This window comes from Crinia signifera, chromosome 1 (genome assembly GCF_055691185.1).
Source record: "Crinia signifera chromosome 1, ASM5569118v1, whole genome shotgun sequence".
Taxonomy (NCBI): Eukaryota; Metazoa; Chordata; class Amphibia; order Anura; family Myobatrachidae; genus Crinia; species Crinia signifera.
Genome location: NC_139217.1, coordinates 413,304,811 through 413,331,215, shown reverse-complemented (window position 1 = coordinate 413,331,215; position 26,405 = coordinate 413,304,811). Strand labels below are relative to the sequence as shown.

The 26,405-nt window shown below is 42.9% G+C and overlaps 1 protein-coding gene across 4 annotated transcripts in view; it reads left to right on the top strand.

Annotated features, from left to right (window-relative positions):
• Positions 1-26,405, top strand: part of ADGRV1 (adhesion G protein-coupled receptor V1) — a 461,586-nt gene that overhangs the window by 202,950 nt on the left and 232,231 nt on the right. For all 4 annotated transcript variants that reach the window (XM_083151800.1, XM_083151798.1, XM_083151797.1 and 1 more), the window contains 10 exons: positions 2,046-2,250; positions 5,976-6,122; positions 9,299-9,554; positions 11,346-11,548; positions 12,151-12,327; positions 13,996-14,178; positions 16,756-16,935; positions 20,660-20,824; positions 24,470-24,587; positions 25,447-25,570. In XM_083151800.1, the coding sequence (XP_083007926.1) occupies positions 2,046-2,250; positions 5,976-6,122; positions 9,299-9,554; positions 11,346-11,548; positions 12,151-12,327; positions 13,996-14,178; positions 16,756-16,935; positions 20,660-20,824; positions 24,470-24,587; positions 25,447-25,570 (1,758 nt within the window). The remainder of the gene's footprint in view (positions 1-2,045; positions 2,251-5,975; positions 6,123-9,298; positions 9,555-11,345; positions 11,549-12,150; positions 12,328-13,995; positions 14,179-16,755; positions 16,936-20,659; positions 20,825-24,469; positions 24,588-25,446; positions 25,571-26,405) is intronic.

Genomic DNA, 26,405 nt, shown 5'->3' with positions numbered 1-26,405 from the left:
GATGATGTCACACGCATAACAGAGAAGCTGAAGCAGGATAGAGGATGAGAAACTAGCAGACACTGCTGATTCCCTTGGCTCCGACGCATCCCAGGCCGCCCCAGCACGCCCATCCGCCCCCCCATCCTGTACACAGTAGCCGATAGCTGGCTCTGTGTGCAGTCAATTGAATCAGTGGGGGGAATTTGTCGTCTCTGCCATGGCCGCACCTGCGCTGCGGATGACTTGTCTCTGGTGCTCAGCCAGCAGTCAGTGGCAGGCAGCAGCATGTCAGTGTGTCTAGCGGGTGCTGGCGTCCACATAGACCCCACTGTGGCAATGGCATGCTACATAGCTCATCCCTACATCATGCCTTTAGTTCACAACCCTATAGTGGTGTGTATTATACAGCACACATTGAGGTTACTTTGTGCTCAGGGCCATAACGAGATATTTGTAGGCCCCATAGAAAAAGTTGTAAGGGCACCTATATGGCAACCAATGGTGATATGCACATGTAACTTACACAGGGAAGATGAGCCCCCTATGCTCTGGGCCACATAGCAGCTGCATCCCTGTACCTATTTAGTTATGCCCTAGTTTGTGCCGTATGCATTTTACCTATACTGTATAATCACACAGTGTGATTCTGCATCTCTCGTAATTGAATTTTAATGTTTCTTGAGTTAGGTTTGTAGGTTTGGCAGTCCAGCCTATTATCCCCTCCCCTGGACACCACATTATTGGAGGAATATAAATAAAGGTACTTGTGTATTATCACGGCGCCCATCGCATCGCATACCATAAGGCATGTGATGGTTTGCGATGCGATATCGCGCGATGTTCTACAATGTCATACAATTTTAAAATTGTATGGTATTGTATATGGCATACAATGCCATACAATGCGATGGGATGCGATTATAAATTGTATAAGCACCCTAATGGGTGCTTACAATGTTAAATGCACCCTAATGGGTGCTTACAATGTTAAATGCACCCCCGCGCCACCCCCCACTATAAACGTGAACCCGAAGCGTGGCGAGCGCAGCGAGCCGGCGAGGGTTGGCGGTACGCGTCCTACAACCTTTTCATACCCCCACTATCCACGTCGGCGTGGAGTTGATTTAATAAAGTGTGGCGAGCACAGCGAGCCACCGAGCCCGAAGCGTGGCAAGCGCAGCGAGCCCCGCGAGGGGACGCGCATAACTTCACAGGTATATGCGTATGCTCGCCACGCTTTGGGCTCGGTGGCTCGCTGCGCTCGCCACACTTTATGAAATCAACTCCACGCCGACGTGGATAGTGGGGGTATGAAAAGGTCGTAGGACACGTACCGCCGCCCCTCGCGCGCTCACTGCGCTCGCCACGCTTCAGGTTCACGTTTATAGTGGGGGGTGGCGTGGGGATGCATTTAACATAGTAAGCACCCATTAGGGTGCTTATACAATTTTTAATCGCATAGGGGGCTAAAATCGCATCGCAGTGCATCAGGTGTATGGCATGCAATGAAAACATTGCGCGATCAATATCGGGAGCGCTGTGATAATACACAAGTACTTAAATAAATATTCCTCTTAGTAACAAAGGGTCTTATTCGAGTTCACTCTTTCAGACAAAATCCTTCTTAGATGGATAAAACCATGTGCACTGCAGGGGGGCAGATGTAACTTGTGCAGATCTAATTAGATTTGGGTGGGGTTTTACTTCAAAGTGAGATCTATATTGCAGTGTTAAAATAAAGCAGCCAGTATTTACCCTGCAAAGAATCACCAAAAAATCACCAAATTTATTTCTATCTGCACATGTTACATCTGCCCCCCTGCAGTGCACATGGTTTTGTCCATCTAAGAAGGATTTTGTCAGAAAGAGTGAACTCGAATAAGGCCCAAAGTCTGTAACCTAATGAATTACATTTGGAAAATTTCATATTGCAGAGATATTTGGATCTCAGTGGTTCTGACAACATACCTGTAGTTTGCAAAAATATAAGTGTGGTCCATTTCTTGTTAGTGTACTGTTCATGTTATTTTATTAAAGTTGTGCTCTGTCTGCCTTTCTGCTAGCTCAGGTGAGTTGAAGTTTGAGCCTGGGCAGAGTGAAGCCACTTTTGCAGTTAATATCCTTGATGATTCAATCCCAGAGGAAGACGAATCTTTCAGAATAAGGCTGAAGAACCCAAAAGGTGGTGCGGAGATTGGCATCCACTCTTATGTGACTGTAATCATTCCAACCAATGATCATGCCCATGGGATTATTGCATTTTCTCAGGTGATAATTATTATTGTTTTTATGAATATGGATTCCACTGCATATTACGCTTGGGAACATGTTACACAGTAATATCAGGGTGCAGTCAGCATCCCAGAGGTCAGGCTGCTGGCGGTCAGTATGCCAATGCCGGCATCATGACAGCAGTCAGAAGACTGCTACTGGAACATTGAATGGGATCAGGATGCTGATGCTGGAATACCTACAGCCGGCATCCCGATCGGTCCTCGAGATCTACCATCGGTCCAAGTTTTTCAAATCCCCTAGCTGTTGCACAGCTGTAGTCATTACTAACTGTCACATTTTCAAACATGCTGCATTCATTCCTACTATAGATCCACCGGTTGCCTAAACTACACAAACTGTTGTTAGATCTTGAAGACAGGTTTGGCCACCCCTGGTTTAGGCACTAGTGGGGGGGGACTTAGGGTTAGGCTGTGGGAATAAGGGTTAGGCTGCTGGGAGGAGGGGATTTAGGTTTAGGCACTTAAAGGGGGGTTAGGGTTATGCTGCAAGGGAGGGTTAGGATTAGGTGGTGGGGTATGGGGGTTAGGGTTAGGCACTAGCAGGGAGGGTTAGGGTCAGGCTGCAGGAGGGGTTAGGGGGAGAAGGGGGAGGGTACGAATACTTACCTGACCCCTGTCTGGATTCCCTACATTGGGATGCCGGCGTCATTATTCTGGTCACTGGCTTCCTGTCTGCCGGACATCCATAGGTATCCCTTAATAACATGAGACTGGGTTGTACCAGACAAAGATGTTAGAGGACTATGCTCACAAGTTTACAATCTGTAGGACAATAGAAATTGAATTCATGAGGATAAGTGGCACACGGTAATGCCAGGGGGGCTTCCTGGATCTATGTGATCCAATCACACAACAGTAGAATAGCCGTGTAATATTAAGATTGTAGTTTGGGAGTTTGGTATTTGAGATTTCAGAGGAAAGTCATTTTATGTGATGGGGTGTGAGCAGTCAAGATGGAGAAAACTATGTAATTTTTTCACTGATGATCTTACATTTTGGAAATGGTTTTTATATTGAATTCAGGCAACCAATGTATGATTATAGCAAAGCAGCCACAGAATATTTTAGCCAATGCATATAAAACTGTTTGTAGGGATGCAGGTCTTGTTAAGGAAAACCCAGCAACGAGGGAATTGCCCTAATAATAGATTATCAATTTCATTATTTACAATATCTGCAGTGACTTGTGTGAGATATACGCTTATGCTGGGCAGGTTTCTTAGATGAGAGTAACCAGATTTGGATACAGTTTACCTGTGGGAATAAATGAAAGCTTTAAGTCAACAATGAAACCTCGCAAGCTTGAAGAGTGGGGTACCAACAATGAAACTCAATAAGCTTGAAGAGTGGGGTACCAACAATGAAACTCAATAAGCTTGAAGAATGGGGTCCCAACAATGAAACTCAATAAATTTGAAGAGTGGGGTACCAACAATGAAACTCAATAAGCTTGAAGAATGGGGTACCAACAATGAAACTCAATAAGCTTGAAGAATGGGGTACCAACAATGAAACTCAATAAGTTTGAAGAGTGGGGTACCAACAATTAAACCTAGCAAGTTTGAAGAGTAGGGAACAGCGTATTCTTGTGTTAACAGAAATAGAGATGTTCGGTAGATATGTTCTGTTAGATGATGCAAATATTATTAACTTGCTATTGATTGCATTCAAAGTACAGTAGTGAGTTGACCACTGAGATAAAATTGGAGAATTACAGTCAGTAACACCTTTGAGCAACACAGATGGCAAAATTCTGAGATTCAGAAAGGAGAGAATAAATTGAGTATCATATATATAGAGATGATACTGAAATACAAAGGATATTGATAGAGAAGTGATATTGATAGAGAACAATAGAGGACATAGAACTTAGTCATGTTGCAATTAGATGAATATAGAAAACAAAGAAGAGGTTAAGTAAGAAAAACAAATATGGAAAGTGCAATTTTATAAATAGCATCAGAATTGGATAATACAGCTTCCCATATTATTTGATGAAGAGGGAGAGAAATATATATATATATTAGGATGAGCAAAGCAGACTAGAATCATTTAGAACAGTGATGGCGTACAGTGGACCACCAGTAGAGGAGGAGTAGACACTTCGGTACTCTTTACCTAGAACGGCGCCAGCGATTGAAATCGCGGTCGTCGGGGGTAAAAATCGCGGGCATCGCGGGTAAATCGGGATGGCCGCGATGCCCGCGATGACCGCGATCACCGCGATTTTCCCATAGGGAACAATGTTAAATCGGCAGATTGACCGCGATTTTACTGTTAAATGGCTCAATGGACCCGATTTGGGACCAAATAGGGCAAATTAACCCTTAAATGTCCCCCCCAATTTTTAACGCCACCCCACGATCCACGCGAACCCGAAGCGTGGCGAGCGCAGCGAGCCCGCGAGGGGCGGCGGTACGCATCCTCCGACCTTTTCATGCCCTACTATCCACTAGGGCGTGGAGTGAGAATATAATAGTGTGGCGAGCGCAGCGAGCCACCGAGCCCGAAGCATGGCGAGCGCAGCGAGCCCCGCGAGGGGACGCGGATACCTTCACAGGTAGACGCGTCCCCTCGCAGGCTTCACAGGTGTCCGCCTCGCCACGGACACCTGTGAAGCCCGCGAGGGGACGCGCATAACTGTGAAGGTATCCGCGTCCCCTCGCGGGGCTCGCTGCGCTCGCCACGCTTCGGGCTCGGTGGCTCGCTGCGCTCGCCACACTATTATATTCTCACACCACGCCCTAGTGGATAGTAGGGCATGAAAAGGTCGGAGGACGCGTACCGCCGCCCCTCGCGGGCTCGCTGCGCTCGCCACGCTTCGGGTTGGCGTGGATCGTGGGGTGGCGTTAAAAATTTGGGGGGACATTTAAGGGTTAATGGGCTCTGTGGCCCATTTAACATTGATTCCTATGGCCAAATCGGGTGGATTGAGCCATTTAACAGTAAAATCGGGTCCATCACGGCTTTTAACATTGATTCCTATGGGAAATCGTGAGCATCGCGTCGCGGGCATCGCGGGTACATTTATGGCCGGCCGCGACGCGACCGACACGATTTCCATGTTTAACATTGGTTTCAATGGGAAATCGCGGGCATCGCGGCGGTCGCGTCGCGGCCATACATAAATGTACCCGCGATGCCCGCGACGGGCGCCGTTCTAGGTAAAGAGTACAGACACTTCATTTTAGTTTGTGGAATAAAATGTAGAGAAGGTGCCAGGAGGTTCATAAGTAACTGAGCAGGTTGTTGGGTGATAAATACAATTTTAATCTTGACAATGAAATGAAAGTTATTTCTTGGGAATCAATATTGGTTTGAAGTTTTGGTTTGGGAAGGTTAAGGGAAGATTTGAATCTATTAAAATAACATTTGGAGTTAGAAGACTGAACAGAGATGAGAGATTGTTTGTCATTGTTGGTACAAGACTTTTGCTACTTTGTGTTTCTTTAGTGACATTATGATGTAGAGTGGAGAGTGGTTTAGTTAAGATGGCTAAGATGTGGTACTGCCGAATTTGGGGAGGAGAATGTGATGGAGGAAAGCTTGCAGGTAATAATATTATGATCTGAGAAGGGTTAATGAAATCAACAACTGAACATGTTTGTATATGTGCTTATTGATTATGAATGATATTATACCACATTGTTTGATTTAATATCTTTGAATATCTGCATATATTGATTTTTCTAATGGTAGAATTCTTTAATGAAACAAGCAGAAGAGATGGAACGGGACAATCTGATCAGCTTCAACATTGAGCGTCTCTATGGAACATATGGCCGCATTGTGGTGGCGTGGTTTGCCAATGGCAGTGTTGCTGACATATTTCCTCCATCAGGAGTGGTATGTTACTTATGTAGTATGCTTGCTTTGATTATGCATTTGCTAATACACATACACTTTTTTTATACAGGCTGGAGACAATTAGAAAAATGCTTGTATTTGCAGTGGACATAGGGCCTGATTCTGGTTTGCTCACAAACTAGGGGTAGTTCGCATGCTTGCGATCCGTGTAACATTGCCCACCGGCTGTGCAAATGCCCACCCCCGCTAAACGCCCATTTGCAGGCTTGCGTGCGGGCCCGAAATCATTCGATGTCCTTGGTGACTTAGATTAGCGGTGCCCTGCTCTGAGAACAGGGCGGGCAGTTGACATCCGGTGACGTCAGCCACCCGCCCCCGGAAGGCAGGTGGCCACCCCCAGGGCAGCCGAGAGGTATGCCGGGCCCGGTAAAATTTTGGGGGTGTGACCTAATTACAGGAGGCATGGCCACCTCCTGCGATTAGGCCAAGCCCCCAAAACATTTAGGGGGGTGAAAACACACTTTAAAGTCAAGGGGGTGAGTGTTATTGTCACCCCCCCTCAGCAACAGCACACATGTACAGCATGTGATGTGCTGACAGCATGCTGTACGTGTGTGCTGCTGCTGCTGCTCGGGACAAACGTAGGGGTAACGGGGGGGGGGGTTTCGGACCAGCAAGCCAGAGCCCAGGTAATTAGTACCCAACCCCACACCCCGCCCTCTCTGCTGCCCTGGCCGCCCCTGTTCCCATGGGGACGACCAGCGTTTTGGTGGGTACACCCAGGAAACGCTGGAACACCCCTGGCCGCCTACTCCACTATGCAAGTGTCCGAAGGTGCCTGCAGAGAAGACCTGCACATACGCATATTCGAACTCTCCATACAAACGTACAAGGGAGTTCGGTAATCAGAATCACCCCAGTAGTCAAAGGTCATAATAGGCACAGGCATGCTGCTGATCTAAGAAGGGTTGTTGTGATCACCACTACCTGCATTAACCCCTTGAGTGTAGGGATTTGCTGGGGCAGGACAAACTTACCATGGCAGGTTTGTCCTGCCCCAGCAATATTCACCTCTCAAGGGCAGCAGCCAGTCCTGACTCCCCCCTCCTGTCACTCCCCCCTCCTGTTCCTGACCTCCGCCCTACTGCGATCTTACGCCGGAGCTCTCCGACGTTATTCACACTGCATCAGTGACCAGGTGGCAGGCCACGTTCAGGGAGGTTCGGGGGAACTCGGGCTCCTGAGCGCTCCTGAGTCCCTCCGAGCCGCCCTGAACCTTCCCAAGCGGGGCCTGCCACCTTGTCACTGATGCAGTGCTAATGGTGGCAGGAGCAGTGGCAGGGGAGCTCCAGCTATGTTCGCAATGGGAGGGTGCTGCTAGAGGTGGTGTACAGGTGGTGCACAGCTGGAGGCACCACTGGCGCACACCTACTGAAGTGGTTAAAGCCATATCCTGAATTTTCTATTTAAACAAAATAAAGCAGAAAAAAACAAGCGTTACTGTATTCTTACTATTCTATTGTAATTTAACTTATATTTGCTAAATTTTCTTCTGTTAGGAGGTCTACATGGTCAGGCAGGGTGCAAAGGAAAACTGATGTGCACTATCATGGTCAACCTCTGCTGCTTTAGTTCCACCCATCAGTGCATGTGAATGTGATACACACCACTGAAGCATCCAATGTAGCACTGCAAAACATTTTACAGGCAGTTCCATCAGGCGCAAATGTTGCCATTGTGTCCATGTCTACCACAATCAAGGACAAGGGAAATTACTTGGGTCAAGGAGGACTTTTACAGTTCCTTGTGCTCCATGATCATTCCTGTAGAGTTGACATATGTACGATTTAACTACTTCTTTGACTTTTGTATTGCTATTATGAAACCACTATGTTCATAGCTAGGCATACCTTATGTGTTTGAGCTGGAGGTTTTATGCTTGTAATAGCACAACATTCTTTTTACAAATCTGCACACCACATTTCTTCTTTATATACATCAAGCTTCTAACAAGGTTCCCAACCGTAAATCCCTGTTTACCATGCCCTATGCGACAGTCCCAACAACTCCTGGTAACCAGAGTGTACAAACAGCTCCCAGTTACTCTCCTAAATATTATATGTGCAAACCTGCCTTTGTTTTTCAGCCCCTTGGTCCCTGTCTATAAGCAGAAAGGCTTACTGTTGTCGTAGAATGACCGCCGGACTCTATATTTAGTGTAACCGGTCAGACTGACACTCTTATTAATAGGATAAGTGACTGCAAGGATAGAACCTCTCTGCTATAGTTACCCTTATGCCGTACAGATTATTCTGTCATCGCATGATTCCAATCACATTGCATAGGTCTGGTTTCAGGGACAGTCTTAGGCATGATGATTGGATGGAAAATAATATATTGTGGTGAATAAATAATAATTACATAAATCAAATTGAGCTACAAGTCTAAACAAGTTTAGTACAGTTGACAGTTACAAACTACTTATCGGTTATTTATATACTGTACTTCCCCCAGTATGGAATATTTAGGGATGTAACCACACATTTCCATTGTAGTGCATACTTTGTTTCGGTCAGGGTCTCATAGAAGCTGGCAGTCATTAGCACATCTTGTAACTCTACCGCTCAGTCTTTATTATAGCCATGTGTTTAGTCTCACATAATGGCACAAGCGGTTCTATGTGTCCTAACTGCCTGACATTGAGAATCCCAGGTGCTATTGTGCTTTCTGTCTAATGAATGCTTGTTGAGATCATTGATAAGTCATCTGACTGTAGCTTGCGAGTGTGTTAAATAACAGTATACAGATGGAGCCTTCTTCAGCTAGCCTTCTCTGGAGAGCCAAGGCCTATTGTTCTCATCTGCAATACAATACATAGAACAATACAGTAGGGGATTAGCATAGGATTAAGTCCGACAGCTCTGGCTCACTTAATCCTATTAAAGGGCTAGATGAGGGTGGCTCTATCTGTACCATGACTATAGATGGTCATTTTTTTTCATATGTGAATATGAAATTATGTCCAGTTAAAATTTACTTTTGTATTTAATTTTTATGATGGGCTCCTGCATTCAGGCGTTATTGATCATTGTTTCCAAGCTTACAACATGTGTTTGTCATACTTAGTGACACAATAATAAAAGGGCTTACCTCCAAATACCCCCGAATGATGATGTTTTGTGAATGTAGCTTGTTTTTCTTACTTGTCCTTGTAGGTGACTTTCTCAGAAGGCCAGGCCCTCGCTACCATCGCTATTACAGTTATTGCAGACAATGTAGCTGAGCTTGAAGAGACAGTCACAGTTATCCTGACTAAAGTGACAACTTTGAATATCCAGGATTCACAGAGAGGAGCTATAATAGACCCCAAGAGGTCCATGGCTGTGCTGACCATCCTGCCCAATGACTCTCCACATGGTGTGATTGGATGGCACGTCAGCTCAATCACTGTTAAAGTGGATGAACCTGAAGGTACAGTATATTACTTATGCAGAGGGCATAGACAGAGTGACCCTGAAAGAACGTTTTCCTTTACTGTGCATTAAATACACATCTATTTCTCCTGACCCTTGTATGTTTGAAAGGTCTTTGTTGTCCTTGAAATCTAATGGGTTAATCCAAGCATGGAGAGAAAATTTACGAAGCTTTCTGCAAGTTTGACAAGTTAACATTAAAGCGGCACTAATATCGAGTGCAAAGCCTGGTATATTTGGCCCCTAATATTAGTGCCACTTTAAGTTTTGACGTCAAACCCTTTGAGAAGTCGTGGCTTTTGTAAATATATAGGGCCTGATTCTGGTTCACTCGCAAATGCAAATTCTCTCTTTAATGGACAGAACCATGTGCACTGCAGGTGGGGCTGATGAAACATGTGCAGAGAGAATTAGACTAAGATTTGGGTGAGTTATTTTGTTTCTGTGCAGGGTAAATACTGGCTGCTTTTTTTTTTACACTGCAATATAGATATCAGTTTGAAGTAAAACCCCACCCAAATCTAACTCTCTCTGCACATGTTACATCTGCCCCACCTGCAGTGCACATGGTTCTGTCCAACTTAAGATCAAGTGTATAAATGAATCTGATAAAAAGAGAAAAAATAATAAATAATACAGATTTATACCATCAAATAAATTATCCGTGTACTGGACTCATTGAAGTGTATTTGTAAATGTTTCCATGTCTAGCCAGGAGACATGCTACACATACATGATCTCACTCTTACTGTATTGATCTTGCATCCATCCTATGGACCTTCTCTATGCCTAAAGGTGCCCACACACTAGAACGATTTTTTTGCAGATTGGTCGAAAATCGGCCGATATCGGTCCCTGATCTTACATGCTGCACGAAAAATCAGAATATTTAACAAAAGATCCATAGGAACGCACATGGGATCTTAAGAAAAATCTTTTGTAAAGATGTGCGCTTGCCTGAAATCTTTTGTCCAGGACGGACAAAAGATTTCAAGGGTAATTTATGCGCACATCTTAAGATCACAGATCTTTCTAGTGTGTGGGCACCTTAAGGGTCCACTTAGAGAAAGTTACATCCTACTCTTAATTCAGGTGTCATTGTTTTTGCATGTGCATTGCACTTATGGGAGTGTCCCTCCCATAAGTGCAATGTGAGAGTGTTCATCTAGCATGGGCCAATGAAAGCACAGATACCAATGATGATAGTTGCAGTGGCCAATGCAAAGTCAGAGGTCTCCGCTTACATACTCACAAGCGTCCGCATTTGTTGAATGAATAGTTGCATTAGCATAAGGTAGTAAATCAGCATTACTTGGCTTCCCTCAGCTACGGAGACGTTGTACATGACAGCCTCAGCCCTAATATGACTGCTGCCACTGCATGCTAATGACGATGGGCAAACTCTAATCGCTGGCACACACCTAGGATCGGACCGACACATCGTGGCTGTTAAAAAGCACCCGGGATTTTCCACGGATGGGTCCGATTGCGAGACATCTGATGTCCCCCCGGTGCGGCCACAGGGTCCGGGTATGATGCGCATCGGACCCGATGGTATGTCACACACAGCCGATTTGGTCCGATTTCACAGCCCGATCCGTCGGAATCAGCTGAAATCGGACCAAATCAGCTCAGTGTATGGGGGCCTTAAGACTTACTGTATGTACTGGCATGTGCAGACTTATCCATTCGTCACAGGACAGTACCACATATATTGTCATTTATGCATGTTGTCTTTTGTTTTTTTAACATCTCATTTAATGTGGAATCTCTGGTCTCAAATCTACAGCGACCCCCACAGTCATCACTCTGCAAATTACAAGAGAACAAGGCTTTGTGGGCGACATTGCCATTTACTTGCAATCCAAACCCAATGTCTCCCTGCCGCTTGTGAACAGGGCCATGGAAAATGAAGACTACTTGGTGAAAGATAAAGTTATTATAATAAGAGATAGCGGCTCCTTTTCCGAAGTTATAGTTACAATCCTGCCGGTGAGTAAATTCAAATAAATACCTCTTTTGCTACCCCTTAATGGTCAGGGTGTGGCACAAAATGTTGACCCTCAGTATGTTGCCATTAAAATTTGTCAAACACATATTGTTGAAATGTTCTTTATAGCAACATCCAGAAGGGTGACATGAACGGAAGCTCGACATATCACATATCCGTTTACACCATGTTGACCTTGACATAAATACAACATTGTGAATGTCGATAGTTGCCATGTCGATCATTTGGATTTCCACTGGTGCGGTGGGTAGCCTTAAGCTGGGTACCCACTGGGTGATATATTGTCACCGATATGGACGATATCAATATAGTTGTGCATATCGCATATCTATCATCCAGTGTGTACAATTATTATCATTAACACTGATGCATGCATCTGTATGGTGCTGGAGGCCGATATCGTGAACAATATCGTGCAGTGTGTACCCTAAATATCGTTCCCCCACTGCACCGCTGATATAGGTAACTATATCGACGAACGCAGGTATCATTTTGTTTGTATCCAGCATTAAACCTAAATTTAAAAATTTAAAATTTAGATTATTTACCTTACTGGATTCATTCCCTGCAATTCTCATTTTAGGATGATATTCCAGAGTTGAATGAAGGCTTTCTCTTAAACATCACTGATGTCCGTTTTGTGAATTCCTCCACCTCAACTGGATCACCTGTTATTAGGAGGCCGGGGGTGGAAATCTGTGAGGTTACGATCCTAGAGAATGATGAGCCAAGAGGCGTCTTCCAGTTCAATGTTACTAAGGTAGAAATGACCCTCTTGAATAATACTCCAGCATATGTAATAAAATCCTGTTTCTAGTATTATAATATATAATATACAGTGCCAAAATGGAGCAAAGGATATTGGGAGTTATTGAGAGCTGATCATACGGCTACAAATTTGTAGTCCGGGAGATAATCATTGGGGTACAGCCATGGCCGGCTCTACCATTAGGCAGCTTTAGGCAGCTGCCTTTGGCATCGGTATATCGGGGGCGCCACCAAGTCTGCCTATCCAAAAATCAAGGATGTTGAATAGGATCCTTGTTGTACTTAATGCAGGTGGCTATTGTGAAACCTCTAAGATCTCACCTCCATACTTCCCTACTTTTCTGCCCCCTCCTCCTCGTGCTCTGTTGTGGGTGGCAAAGGGAGACCTCCAGGGAAAGCAGGGGATTTGCCCACCTCCCTGGAGCCTCCTTGCCATTCTGGAATGTTAGGCAAGTATGCCTTAATGTGTTGGTAAAGTAGGTTGAAGTTTTGCCTAGGGTGCTGAGAAGCCTTACATCGGCCCTGGGTACAGCTCCAGCTCATAGTATGCATTCACGAGGCCCTCCTGCGATAAAAACCTGCCATGGCTCTGTTCCGACTGCTCCTATGGCATTCGGCGAGTACGTCCTAGGCTACGCATAGATTGCACACAGTAAAATATCATTAGATGGTGTGCGGCTTGCAAATGGATTTTCAGCTAGTCGCCAATCCAACTAATTTTCACCAGCAGTGCTAAGCAATTTGCAGGCTTGCACAGGATGGGATTTAACTCTGGCTGGGTGGTGTATACCTGATTGCAGGGCTCTGCAATTTAGCAGAACATTGATCAGGTTGGAAATAACCCCCTATATCCTTTAAATCTTGATTAAATTAAGGAACTTGTATCAGATTGCTGGCAATATCAATTAATTCAAATAAGAAATCATTATCTTATTAAAATGTTCAATGGAACCGTACACAAGAGCGCCCCATTCTGGATTTGTGTCCACAGTATTAAGAACCTGAGTTTCCAATATTGAGAGTGGTAATATTATCCACTAGCCTATGCCTCCTGGTGACAGCAACCGCTGCTCATGAGTCTATGTAGAGTGCTCCCATTCAGATGGAGTCCTTGGCAGAGAATGAGACCCTCCAGCATCTCAGACACAAGAGCGTCCCATTCTGGATTTGTGTTCACAGCATTCAGCATCAGCTTCGGGAACTGCAGGCCACAGTTTTTATTTGCCAGAGCTTATATTGTAATGTACAGTTGGAGCCGCAGCAATGTTCATGGGAATGAGACGTACGAGAATCTCACACATAAGTTCATCCCATTCTTGGCAAATGATCCACCCAGCGGTGGCGATATGTTTTGCATGGATATTGTATGGTGTGCATCAACGCACCTCGGTGCGCCTGAGCACATGACAAAAGTGGCATGCCAAAACCGTCGCCATGGCGCGCTGAGCAACTGTTGAGTCTGGCTCCACCTGTATGTTCTAATATTAAATTCATGTTTGCTTCTACATGCAAATGTGTGAAACTAAAACGGCAGCATCTTTTCATTAAGGAGAGATACATTCCGTCAGGTTTTCCACAACTGTACACTACCTGTGCCAAAGTTACACCTGACTCAGTCATAAAGCCCTGCGATAACCTTGGAAGCTTATTTCTGTTGTAGGGTGTAGGCGGAGCTGTGATTGCCTATGAAGTGTCTCCTCCACAAAATGTACTGAGACTCCCTGTTGTCAGGCAAGCTGGGAAATTTGGCTCTGTGACTCTGTATTGGGAAGCCCTGCCAATCACTGCAAGTATTAATGATTTTACACCATCTTCGGGCAACCTGACATTCTCTGATGGACAGGTCAGTATATCTGAGGTTTATTTCTGAAACAGTGTGATACAGACAGATGTGCTCTTGGAAAGCCAATGCTTATCTAAAATGGAACTACATTTATAATAATACATGTATGAGTTGAATATCCATACATGTAAATGTTATACATGTGTGTTTTATATCTATTGAAATCATTAAAGAAATGTCTTAGTTTCTATAGAACAATATACTTCTCTATTTAACTTTCATCAGTGATGATTTCTGATAAACATATGGTAGTGGACAGTAAGCAAACTTTGGATCATTTTCTGATTAACCAGACCCTTTCTCTCATTATAGTAAAGTCAACCATTAATCATACATGCCGACTTTTTAATACTCCTCTCGTGGCTTCGTTTTGATGGCGGAGCAAGACTGACATCACCAAGCCCCGCCCCCATGACAGGCAGCCACATTCATTCGTGGTCCGCGGATGGGGGAGGGGCTAAAATGGCGCAAAATGATGCGATTTGCGCCATTTTAGCCACACCAGCTCCCCGCGGACCCCCGAAAATCTGAGTTTTATACCGCAGGGAAGGGGGGACCATGGGACTGTGGCGTAATGCGGGAGACTTGTCCACCTTCTCGGGGGCCAAGAGGGGGACCCGAATTGCAGGACCCTCCCGGCCATTCCAGGAGGGTAGGCAAGTATGCCATTAATGTTTATTCCCCCATACAACAGGTATACCGACAGTGAGGTCAACACCTAAAAATGGGCGACATACTCAAGGTCGACATTGACAGAATGCCGGCACCAGCAAAGGATCGATGAGAACTTGGACGACACACGGTTTTCGTGATTTCTTTCTTAAGCGACTTGTTCATACTTTAGCATCCCCATTACCAAGTATGGGGAGAGTGGTAGAATTATATGTTGTCCATGTTGACATATGTCAAACAAAAAAAGAAAGAAAATATCATGTCAACCTTTTCATGTGTCCACTATGTTCATGTCAACCATTTGTTTGCGTCGACCTCCTGTCATTGTTGAACCTAGAGTATGTTGGCCATTTTTGGGTGTTGACCTACTCACTGTCAGTTCAACCTACTGATTGTTGACCTAGACATCGTCTACCATTTATACCAGAACCATACAACGGTACAGTATGAAAAGATGTTATTGAGCGATTCTGTTGCCATCACCAAAATACAGTACGTTGCTTGTCCATAAGAGGGCAGTAAAGACTACATAACATTCTTACATGTTACTTCTTTAAAGCATTGCTTGGCAGCTGTTATCATGAAGATTACACAAATGTGCTGGCACTGGCACTGGCAGTAATTGTTCTCTAGCACAGTACATACAGAACACAATACAGTGATTGTACCAATGGCCTAGACATTAATTGACACATGATACAAAAACCTCCCACCTTCTCCCTAATGATTCACTTCTTGAACACAGTAAGTCGTGTTTTCTTAAAGATTAGAGAGAGGTCCATAGAATGTATTTGTCAGAAGCAATTAACCTACCAGTGTACTTTGGGTTTGTGAGTAGAAAAGAAAGCAATCACACGGATATGAGTAGAACATACAGTACAAACCCTGTGCAAAGTGAAACATGGCATTGCTGGGAATAGAGCCTTCAAAGTGATGTGAGGCAGCAATCTGATCACTGGGCATGGTTGTGTACTTACCTAGATCCAGCCGGAGAGTAGGCAATGCGTTATTCTCACCATGCCCCTATCTTCTCCCATTTTCTTTATGAAATCCTAATTGTAGGCCAGTATGTGTCATTGAGCCACAGTGCTGCTAAATGAATGTTATTGTTGATGACCTATGTGATTGGGGTTTTAATTAGTTTTACAAAATAACTCAAATGAGATGGCAGATGTGGCCAATGTGCTTGGCTGGATCTGTGTCTACTGTACACTGACCTGTAGGTTGCCCAGCTTACTGGTCATCCTCTACTTGCAGCACTATCCAACGAAGGGGCTGTTTCAGCATTGCACTTCTGAATAAATATCATATGTTGAACACTGTACACTCATCTTTGAACAACTATAGAGGATTCAGCTGCATCTCAGCTGCAGTCAGAATATCGACACCAGCATCCCAACAGAGGAAATACTAACAGGGGTCCAGAAATTATACTTACCATGTCTAACCCTCCCACCCCGCAGGTAACCCTAACCCCCCTTTATCCAAACCCTAACCTTCCCTTCTAGTGCCTAAACCTAACCCCCCAGAGCCTATCCCTAAACCCCCCTCCCAAAACCTAAACCTGATCCCCCCACATACTTATGCTTGGGATGCTGACATTCCGATGTCCCCCCTAATCACCGATGTTGGGATTCTGATGCCGATCTTCTGGCAGCGAGTTGAGAATTTGGCATTGGTATCCTGACTGCCAGAAATCCGACAGCTGGGTTGAATACTGCATACCCTTTATAAGAGGTAGTAGGCATATTTGTGACTGCTTACATCAGTAGATACTTATATACTGTACTATTAATGTTGTGACAGATTTCTGAATAGGATAAGCACAGATTTATCAGAAAACAATGTGAACTTTGTAGACATTTATCCCTTACAAATAACATTGTTTTTTTATTATCATTGCAGTCACTAGGAGAAATAGAAATTTTTATAGTGGATGATTCCATTATTGAGTTTTTAGAGACATTTAATGTTTCCCTGAAACAAGTGACAAATGGGGCCAAATTTGGCAAAGAAACTACGATCATGGTCAACATTCCGCCAAATGACTCTCCTTTGGGATTATTCGGTTTTGAGAAAAAAGTGGTAAGCCTGTAATAGTCGCTAAGGAATTCTGCTACTGACGTAATATAAAGAGCTCATTTGCCTAAATATTGCACAGTATGGAGTTCAATCATTTTAAAATATTCACTTTGGCTTATCTCACGCTGATAACCGCTTCATGAAATGGTCACCGTATTATGTTAAACAGTGTTATGCAATCACACTGCTCTACAGCAAGTAATCTCATCTGATCTGTTCAAAATGGTTGGCATGACAATGAGATTATTAGTTCCATTGGAGGGAGACAATCTGCTGCTGTAAGTAGCCATCAGTGGGTGGAGCTTAATATATCTTTAGGTCTATGAAAATAATATTGTTCGATATACGTATACATATATGTATGGGGTCTATTTATTAATGAGATACAGTATTCATTAGCTTTTTGAAGCTCATCTAAGATGGCTAATCTTTAGATTGGGTTAGCAGCTTCTTCCTATGGAAAGAGCCATTTGAGTGTGAATATAGTAGTGATAAATGAAGTTAGTTATTGGAGAAAGTTTCCAAAAGATCTTAAACAGATCCTTATGTTCCAATTATGCTTTTTATTCTGTATCAAAAACTTTGGCAAACACTGGAGAAATCCAGAGCAAGTGTGCATATTTATTTAGTAAAAGTAGTTATCTACCCTCCCATAATGTTAGTATAACTCCATAATTATGGTGATAGCTCTTGAACTTGAGAGAAGGCAATTCTACTGCAAGGCCAAGTACCTGCACAATGACGGAACATCCATCTTAAAGCAATATCCACCTTAACTCTAACTGTGTGGAATTCTGCATTGTTTTATTTGTTCTTCACCCACTGGGTGAAGCTCTTATGCATAGCCACCGCCCATCCAGGACTTCCAGGGGTGTTCTGAGCCTTCACCTGGTGGGCAACAGCCTCTAAGCTATTTTGAATGGCTGCCGCCCAACGGTGACTTCCATTGTGTCTTGTATAATCAGGACCTCTTCATCGCCTTCGGACTTTCTCTCCGTCCTCGTGCAGGCTAATATTAGCTGATAAATAGATTATGGTGCTGCACTCGGTCTGTTTTAAGTCACCCTGTTGGCAATATGGGAATGTAGTACCAGATGATCTATGTGCAAATGAATGAGGGTGCACATAGATCATCTGGTACTACATTCCTATATTGGCAACAGGGTGATGTGACAGACAGAGCGCAGTACTACAATCTATTTTACTGTTTTATTACAGTTTGGCCATCCATTGGGTGCAGCAGCTGGTCGATACACAATATATCAGTGCACAGATAATTGTATTATTATCATAATATTAGCTGATGTAAGTGGTAGGTGTGATGATGTGGTGAGCCATGATTTGTTCGCTGCAGTGCCATTTTTTAAAATGCAAGATGGCCATGGCGAGCTGTGTGACTGCCCCTCCCCCTTGCATCAACCCTTGGGACCTCTGATAAAACCCCTTTACCTGCCTCAGCATGTCTTACTCTGTGGGTTGTAGGAGATTTATGCCTACAAGCAGAATAATCCCCATTGGAAGACAGATGGGCTGGAGAGACACCATGGATGGTTTTTGTTTTTTAAATTGATAAGAAATGGGTTTGTAATCAGCGCACTGAATCTTGTTCGGCTAGCAGCTGCACTTTAAGGGTGACTAATCCTTTGCTTGTACATAAATAATTGGGTTTTTATAGTGCTGCGCTCTGCCTAAGTATTAAGGTGTGTGTGTGGTCAGAATAACAGTACGTTATTGAACTTGAAAAAAACACACTTTACTGATAAATGAAGGTGCAAATTGACATATACATGCAAGATTTAAAGATAAAATATAAATGAAACTCAATTCATACACACATTGTCTGCAATTATAAGTGAATAATAATTTAAATAAGCAACAGTTGCCGATATGTGCACAAACTCCCAAGGAGTCAGATTGGTGGTCTGTCCTGGTTGGGCAGTGTGTACGCTCTTGCGGAGCTGTTGTTTTGAAAAGTAAATTTCACGTCAGAGATGAGACACAACCTTAAGTTGTTAATAGCAACGGGGGAAGGTGAGTTGCAGATGGTAATTGGCAGTCTCGGAATGGTACTGAGCGTGGCGTCCCGCTAACTCAGATGTACATTGTCAGATCTTCAGGTACCCCTTTAGATGTTAAGAGTGTGTTGGTTTTCGGAGGAGCTGTGGATGGTGCATGTAGGTAAGCCAGGTGGGCTAGTGCACCCACCGATGTTTGCTGTGCGTGTGTGGAGACACAACGCACAGCACCTCGGTCCTTTGGTGACTGCCTGTTTCAAGGATGTGGACCGCGCCGCCTGAGTCACCTTCGGTGACTCGTGCGCCGCGCACCGACCTCCTTGCCTGGGAGTCCTCCTGCCTCTCGTCACACTGGTCTACCTCCTACTTACCCGTCCTCACAGTAACTGCTTCCGGCTGTCTTAGCTTCCGCTCCGTTCTGTTTGCAGCTTGTCAGTTTGCTGCAGCACCGCGGGAAATTGCGGGATGGTTTGATGTTCTCCTCTCTGGTGTGGAACAGTCCAAATGTCTAATGGATATCACTCCAACGCGTTTCGGCCTTATTAGCCTTCTTCTAGGGAGATAGATGTATGTCCAAAGTTGTGGTTTTTATCTGTCCCTCCATTTAAACAAGCTGTCTGTCATTGGTTCATTTCCGTATGTTCTCATTGGTTAATTTCCATGCTTGTGCAAGATTGGTTAGGTCATATGTCAATCATGATTGACATGTTAAGGTGTGTTGCTAATCAGTTGATTAGTTACACAGTGTGTAGATTGCCATGACAGGCTGTCTTCACATTGTGGTGGCAAGTAAATGAAAACTTGTGCTTTGTATTCATCATCCTAACATTAAATCTAAATGTTTAAAATGTTAGGATGATGGAGTGATATCCATTAGACATTTGGACTGTTCCACACCAGAGAGGAGAACATGCACCATCCACAGCTCCTCCGAAAACCAACACACTCTTAACATCTAAAGGGGTACCTGAAGATCTGACAATGTACATCTGAGTTAGCGGGACGCCGCGCTCAGTACCATTCCGAGACTGCCAATTACCATCTGCAACTCACCTTCCCCCGTTGCTATTAACAACTTAAGGTTGTGTCTCATCTCTGACGTGAAATTTACTTTTCAAAACAACAGCTCCGCAAGAGCGTACACACTGCCCAACCAGGACAGACCACCAATCTGACTCCTTGGGAGTTTGTGCACATATCGGCAACTGTTGCTTATTTAAATTATTATTCACTTATACTTGCAGACAATGTGTGTATGAATTGAGTTTCATTTATATTTTATCTTTAAATCTTGCATGTATATGTCAATTTGCACCTTGATTTATCAGTAAAGTGTGTTTTTTTCAAGTTCAATAACGTACTGTTATTCTGACCACACACACACCTTAATACTTAGGCAGAGCGCAGCACTATAAAAACCCAATTATTTTTTAAATTGATGTAGTTCTAAAAATATGATATATTATAGAAAATTAAGATAGGAATCTAAAATGTGACATTTATAAAAATAAAGTTTTTTTTTTTTATTTGTTAAGTGTAAAACTAAATCTAAATTCTTAGTTGGACCTAGTAAATGCAGAATTAGGAAAACATTTAAATAGTGATCATTTAAAAGAATATGTTCTATGTTATACAATAATAGGTTGGCTCACTGGTGAGATGACATGATAATGGTGCTTTGTACTAAATTCTGTATTTTCCTTGTTACTAAGGTATTGGTTTCCGAGCCGCAGAGAATAGGTGACCCAGCCGGGGAAGTGACTCTGACCGTGGCACGAAGTCAAGGAGGTCGCGGAGCTGTAAAAATAATTTGGATTGTAGAGGAAGACGCACAGTATGACCTCAGCCCGCTAAATGGCACTCTTATCTTTAATGAGGTAGCTAGTAGGCACTTTAAGGTTTTTTATGTAATAGATATAACAACGTTATTAGTACATTCTGTATCTTGTATCCCTATAGTACAAGTTGTTGCTGTCAGTGATTACATAAATACTTAATGGTTCCGAAGCTGTATTGGGAAAGTTTCTGTAACACGTTTTGCCTCCTACAGAATGCCCTATTAGTGTGTATGCACTATAGCAATCCTTATATAAAGCTGTACATGACACTGTCCAGAGATGTTGTCTTCGATTATACAGTGGAACAGTCATTCGGATGCCAGGGGTTTAATGGTGTGTACACACGGGTACAATCAGCATGGATTGTATGCAGATCGTATGCAGATCGCACAGGTTTTTTACCTTGCGATCCCGATGCGCGCTCCCGTGAGAGCACAAATCGAAACCGAGATAGACAGGGCAGCAATGACTATATAGTGCAAATCGAATGTAGACAGCATGAATTGTATGTAAATAGTACAGAGTTAGCAAAGATTGCATAGCACTCGAATCTTAAGTCGAATAGCAAGGGAATCTCACCGTGTGTACACAGCATAAGAGTCGATGTTAATTAATTTTGTCCTCCTGATTATGAATATGCCATGCTTAGTTTTGAATTGGCTCTAGTTTTTGAGATATGCATATGTCTTTTATATTTACGAAAAATTTAATGAAACAATTATTTATTTACAGTATTATTTATTTATTTACAGTTTCTTATATAGCGCAGCAAATTCCATTACACTTTCCAATGTTAAAAACCGTTAAAAAGATATTTTTTATTCTGATTACATTTGATTTGTTATAAAAAGACACATGATCATTACATTCATACGTGTTAGGAGGCTACGAGAACCTTTTTTTTTTTGTATCATTTTCTTTTGCATTTCTGTTGCGCGCAGTCCTTCTGCAGACTCCAATACTAATCAGCCATCATGTGTGACGATCCCACCTTCCTTGATATCTTTCTTCCATTACCTGAATATCCTTGTGGAACTGTTCATCCTGTTCTTCACTTAAATCTTCTAGATTGGACAGGAATTGAGCTACAGTAAATGAATGTGCAAACTATGTACTTTAATACTCATGTTGACACGTAATTTGAAGAAACATTTTAGCATGTTGTGGACTAATTCCTGATGGTTGTCTGCCTTGTGATTGCCTAAAATATTTTGAATGACATTCACATAACTCCGCCATGCTCCAGATTCGGTTTCAGTCACAGATGTAGTAACATTTGGATCCTTCACGTTTCCGTACCTGTAGGCCATTAAAAATTCCTGCCTTTAATTTATCAATACTATGAAATGGAAATGTTTAACAAATATACGTGAAACATTCGCCTGACTTGTCCAATGCTTTTACAGATTGTTTCATTAAACCCAGTTTGATATGGCGAGGCGGCAGCACGATTGTTTTCCTGTCGATAGGAGCACATGAATGATGTTGGCTTCTCCTACAGTTATAACTTTTCTTAGAAGCAATACGGTTTACCGCCAGTACTTTTGTTTTGCACAACTATCCCATAAGTATATTAGACAAGGACATTTTTGCACGGCCATTTAGATCACTTACCATCCAATCTAGGAGAATTAAGTGAGGGTAAACGGTTCCACAAGGATATTCAGGTAATGGAAGAAAGATATCAAGGAAGGTGGGATGGTCACATGATGGCCGATTACGATTGGAGTCTGCGAAAGGAACTGTCTGCAACAAGAATACAAAAGAGAATCCTACAAAAAAACATTTCTCATAACTTCCTAAGACTTATATATGTAATTATCAATTGTCTTTTTATAACATTTTATGAATCAAGATGAAAGATGAAAAGTTTCATAAAATTTTTCATAAATATTTAAGACTTATGCATATCTCAAAAACTAGAGCCAATTAAAATATAAGCATGACATATTCAAGATTAGGAGATCAAAATTAATTGATATCGACTCTTAAATCCTTGGCACCAGATTGACTTTTCCCCAGTGTTGTATGCACAATATACTCATATCCAAGAAGTAATGAGCAATCATAGCCAGAGAATGGTAACCCAATTAAGCCAGAGCACAACATGCAAGTATCAACTTACTATATTATAATGCTGCAACCTGGAATCAATGAACAGGGTGTTTCATAGCATTTGTTGGTTGCCAATAATAGGAGAGATTAATTGCATAGCCCACTGCAAGACAGGTAAGGAACATCCGGCTATGACACTGGCCTGTGACACTGACTGGTCACATTTTGCAGAATATAGTTGAAGTTTGAACATACTAGTCCCGGCAAGCACTAAAACATGTAAACTACATAGGTATACTGGTGATTTTAGAAGTACAAAACTAGCATATCCATGGCTTGCAGAGCATACTGGCACTTGACTGCATTTCCTGACAGCCAGGGCCTCTGGGATCTATAGTGACATATGGGGGTGCTGGGAGGTACCCTGGTGTATTAAGTATAGTGCTTATATTTACATTACAGTAATGGGTGTCCCTCTACATTAATTGCAACCCACCCAGGCTATGAGAGTTGATTCTTGGTTTACTGCAGGGAGAGGTAGTTGCCAGTACCCAACCTGGCCCTTAATCTGGCTCACTCGCAAAGGCAAATTCCTTCTCAAATGGAGAAAACCAGGTGCACTGTAGGGGGGCAGATGTAACATGTGTAGAGAGAATTAGATTTGGGTGGGGTTTTACTTCAAAGTGATATCTATATTGCAGTGTAAAAATAAAGCAGTCAGTATATTCCCTGCACAGAAACAAAATAACCCTCACCCAAATCTAATTCTCTATGAACATGTTCCATCAGTCTCACCTGCAGTGCACATGGTTTTGTCCATTTGAGAAGGAATTTGCCTTTGCAAGTGAGCCAGAATAAGGGCCCAGGTGTAGAACACTACAAGAAACACTGGACCAAATTTATTAAGCATTAAGGGTGATAAATGACCAGCCAATAAGTTTCTAACTGTCATTTTTAGAACCCAGTCTGTAACATGTCAGTTAGGAGCCAATTGACTGGTAGTTTATCACTCTTAATAACCCTCCACGTTAATAACATTTGTTAAGGCTTAATACATTTGGCCCACAGCTCATAACAGGCAGACATGCAGAAACATCCACCTCTATATACAGTATCACAATTATGTTATAAACTGTGGGGCAGATGTACTAACACTGGAAACTGGGGAGAGATAAATTACCACCAATCAGAAGCCGATACATTACTGTCATTTTTTTCAAACATAGTCTATAACATGGCTGAACCTTGTGTTTCCCTCCTATGTCCCTATAGATTGTAAGCTTGCAGCAGGGCCCTCTTACCTCCAAGTCTGTCTGTTTTATCTGAGATAAAACAAACCCAGTTTGTTTTATCTCTGTTTACAATTGTACTATATAAGAAACTGCAAATAAATAAATAAATGTTTTAGTAGATGGAATACTGTAGTTTGGTGATCCAAGTTCCAGAAGAATGTGTATCCCAACATCATAATACAGTATTAGACATTCTAGTGTTGACTTTATGTCAACATACAGACGTATTGAATGTCAACATAGTTTCTGTATACTGTATATTGGGGGGGTTCCTGTACTGTAACAATACATGCTTCTATGGACATTCCTAAATTTTGGTTATTATTGTAACTTTCAGAGTGACACCAGAAAATCATTTATATTGAAAGCAATTCAAGATGGTCTGCTTGAGGGAGAAGAAAAGTACAGTGTACAGCTGGTGTCGGTGGACTCTTCCGTGATCTCACCTGTAGATGGTAAACCGTATGCTTCCCACCTATATGCCACTCTGAATAGGAAATTTATTTTTTAAATACAACAGTGGGTTTAGTTATAGTATACTCACTTTTAAGGTACGATTTTACATCTTGTTAGAAGAACCACATTGCACTGTAAGGGAGGGACATGGACAAATTCAAACATAATTAACATGAATGTGTTACTATGAATAATTTTACCCTTACATACCCTCCAACATTTGAAGGGCAGAAACCGGCACACATTCAGGAAGGGGGCATGACCACAAACAAAGGGGACATGGCCACAGGCAAAAGGGGTGTAACACGTCCCCTTTCAGAATGTGTTCTGTGCACACTGCACCAACTACTACACCCCCACATGGCTATATGGACCATTCCGGTTACCTATGATGACAATGCTTCCCAGTTCTGTTGCCGGTACCGCAGCTCGGGCACTTCCACTGATGCATGTCACAATTCAAATTACCTTCCGGCCCCCTGCGCTGTGATTGGCCGCAGTGCCTGCGCTGTGATTGGTTGTGGTGCATCCAGGCGGCTACCATTGGCTGTAGTGCTGTCAGTTTAAAAGCCTAGCTCTGCACTGCACATCTTCTCCTGGTGTCGCCACCTCTTGGTTGTTTTCCTCCATGCTGCCTCAGCTGTAACAGCTGAGGGGAAGCTACCAGAAAACCTGTACATTCGGAATACTTTGATTTAGCCGGTATAGACCATTTAAAAACGGTACTGTACCGGCTAAATCGGTACAGTTAGAGGGTATGCCTTTACACATCTTTTAAAAAATCTGCTTCCTGTTGCTTTTGGATGTCTATGTTTGTCACTTGTGAAACAGTCACTGACTATTGTTAATGCTTTTCAGGTAGAGCCACCGTGGTGATCACTGGAGATGTTGGGGCTTCCGGTGTGGTTGGTATAGCTCCTTCCTCACTTCATGTTCTGATTGGTGAACCATCAGGAAGCTATAATGGAAGTGCTCATGTCAGGTATGCTGTGAATGTACACACAGGACATACAGATCACATGCTATACAACAGGTTCCTCAGCGTTATGCAGCCACTTTGTAAACTGATCGTAAAACTGGTTTATTCCAGTAATGCATTGCAGTCCATTCTGAGGCCAGATGTTCTGATCTCACAACATTTCCATTGATGTAAGTAGGGAAAAATGTGAAGAAACAAAGTTCACATCCATAAAATATATTATCCAAATAAGTTCTATTCCTGGTACTTCAATGCAAGATGTTCTGTAAACATATAATTACATATCTGTCGGTAGAGGCTATTTTCTACAGATGTCTGGTTGAGCTATTAAACTAATACTGAGCCAGTTATTAGTACTGCATGGAGAGTAAATGGCACGCAGCACAATGCAGAAGCTTTGATCGTCTGGGAAGAATAGTGCAGGCTCACATGTAAGTGCAATGTGTTTACAGAACATAGCAAATCTCTGTCCTTTAAGCTGGGTACACACTAAGCAATTCCCACTATATCGATCTAGTGCACGATATCATTCCCAATATCGGTCAGTGACGTCACCTGCGCCACCCCACTCCACCCCGGTTAATTCATGTAGTTGCTGATGATATTATCAGATTAAGCTGCATGTACAGACAATAGGTACGGGTAGTAACGATGCACGGGAGTGCGCATCTTTGAGGATACTTAGCACACACACACTGTTCGTGTTCGCGATATTGGTATGGTGCATATCATTAATGATTTATCGCCCAGTTTGTACACAGGTTTAGTGTCTACACGCTGAGATAAATCATCCAATACGAAATATTTCTAACAGTTATGTAATAGACTGCACAACGTG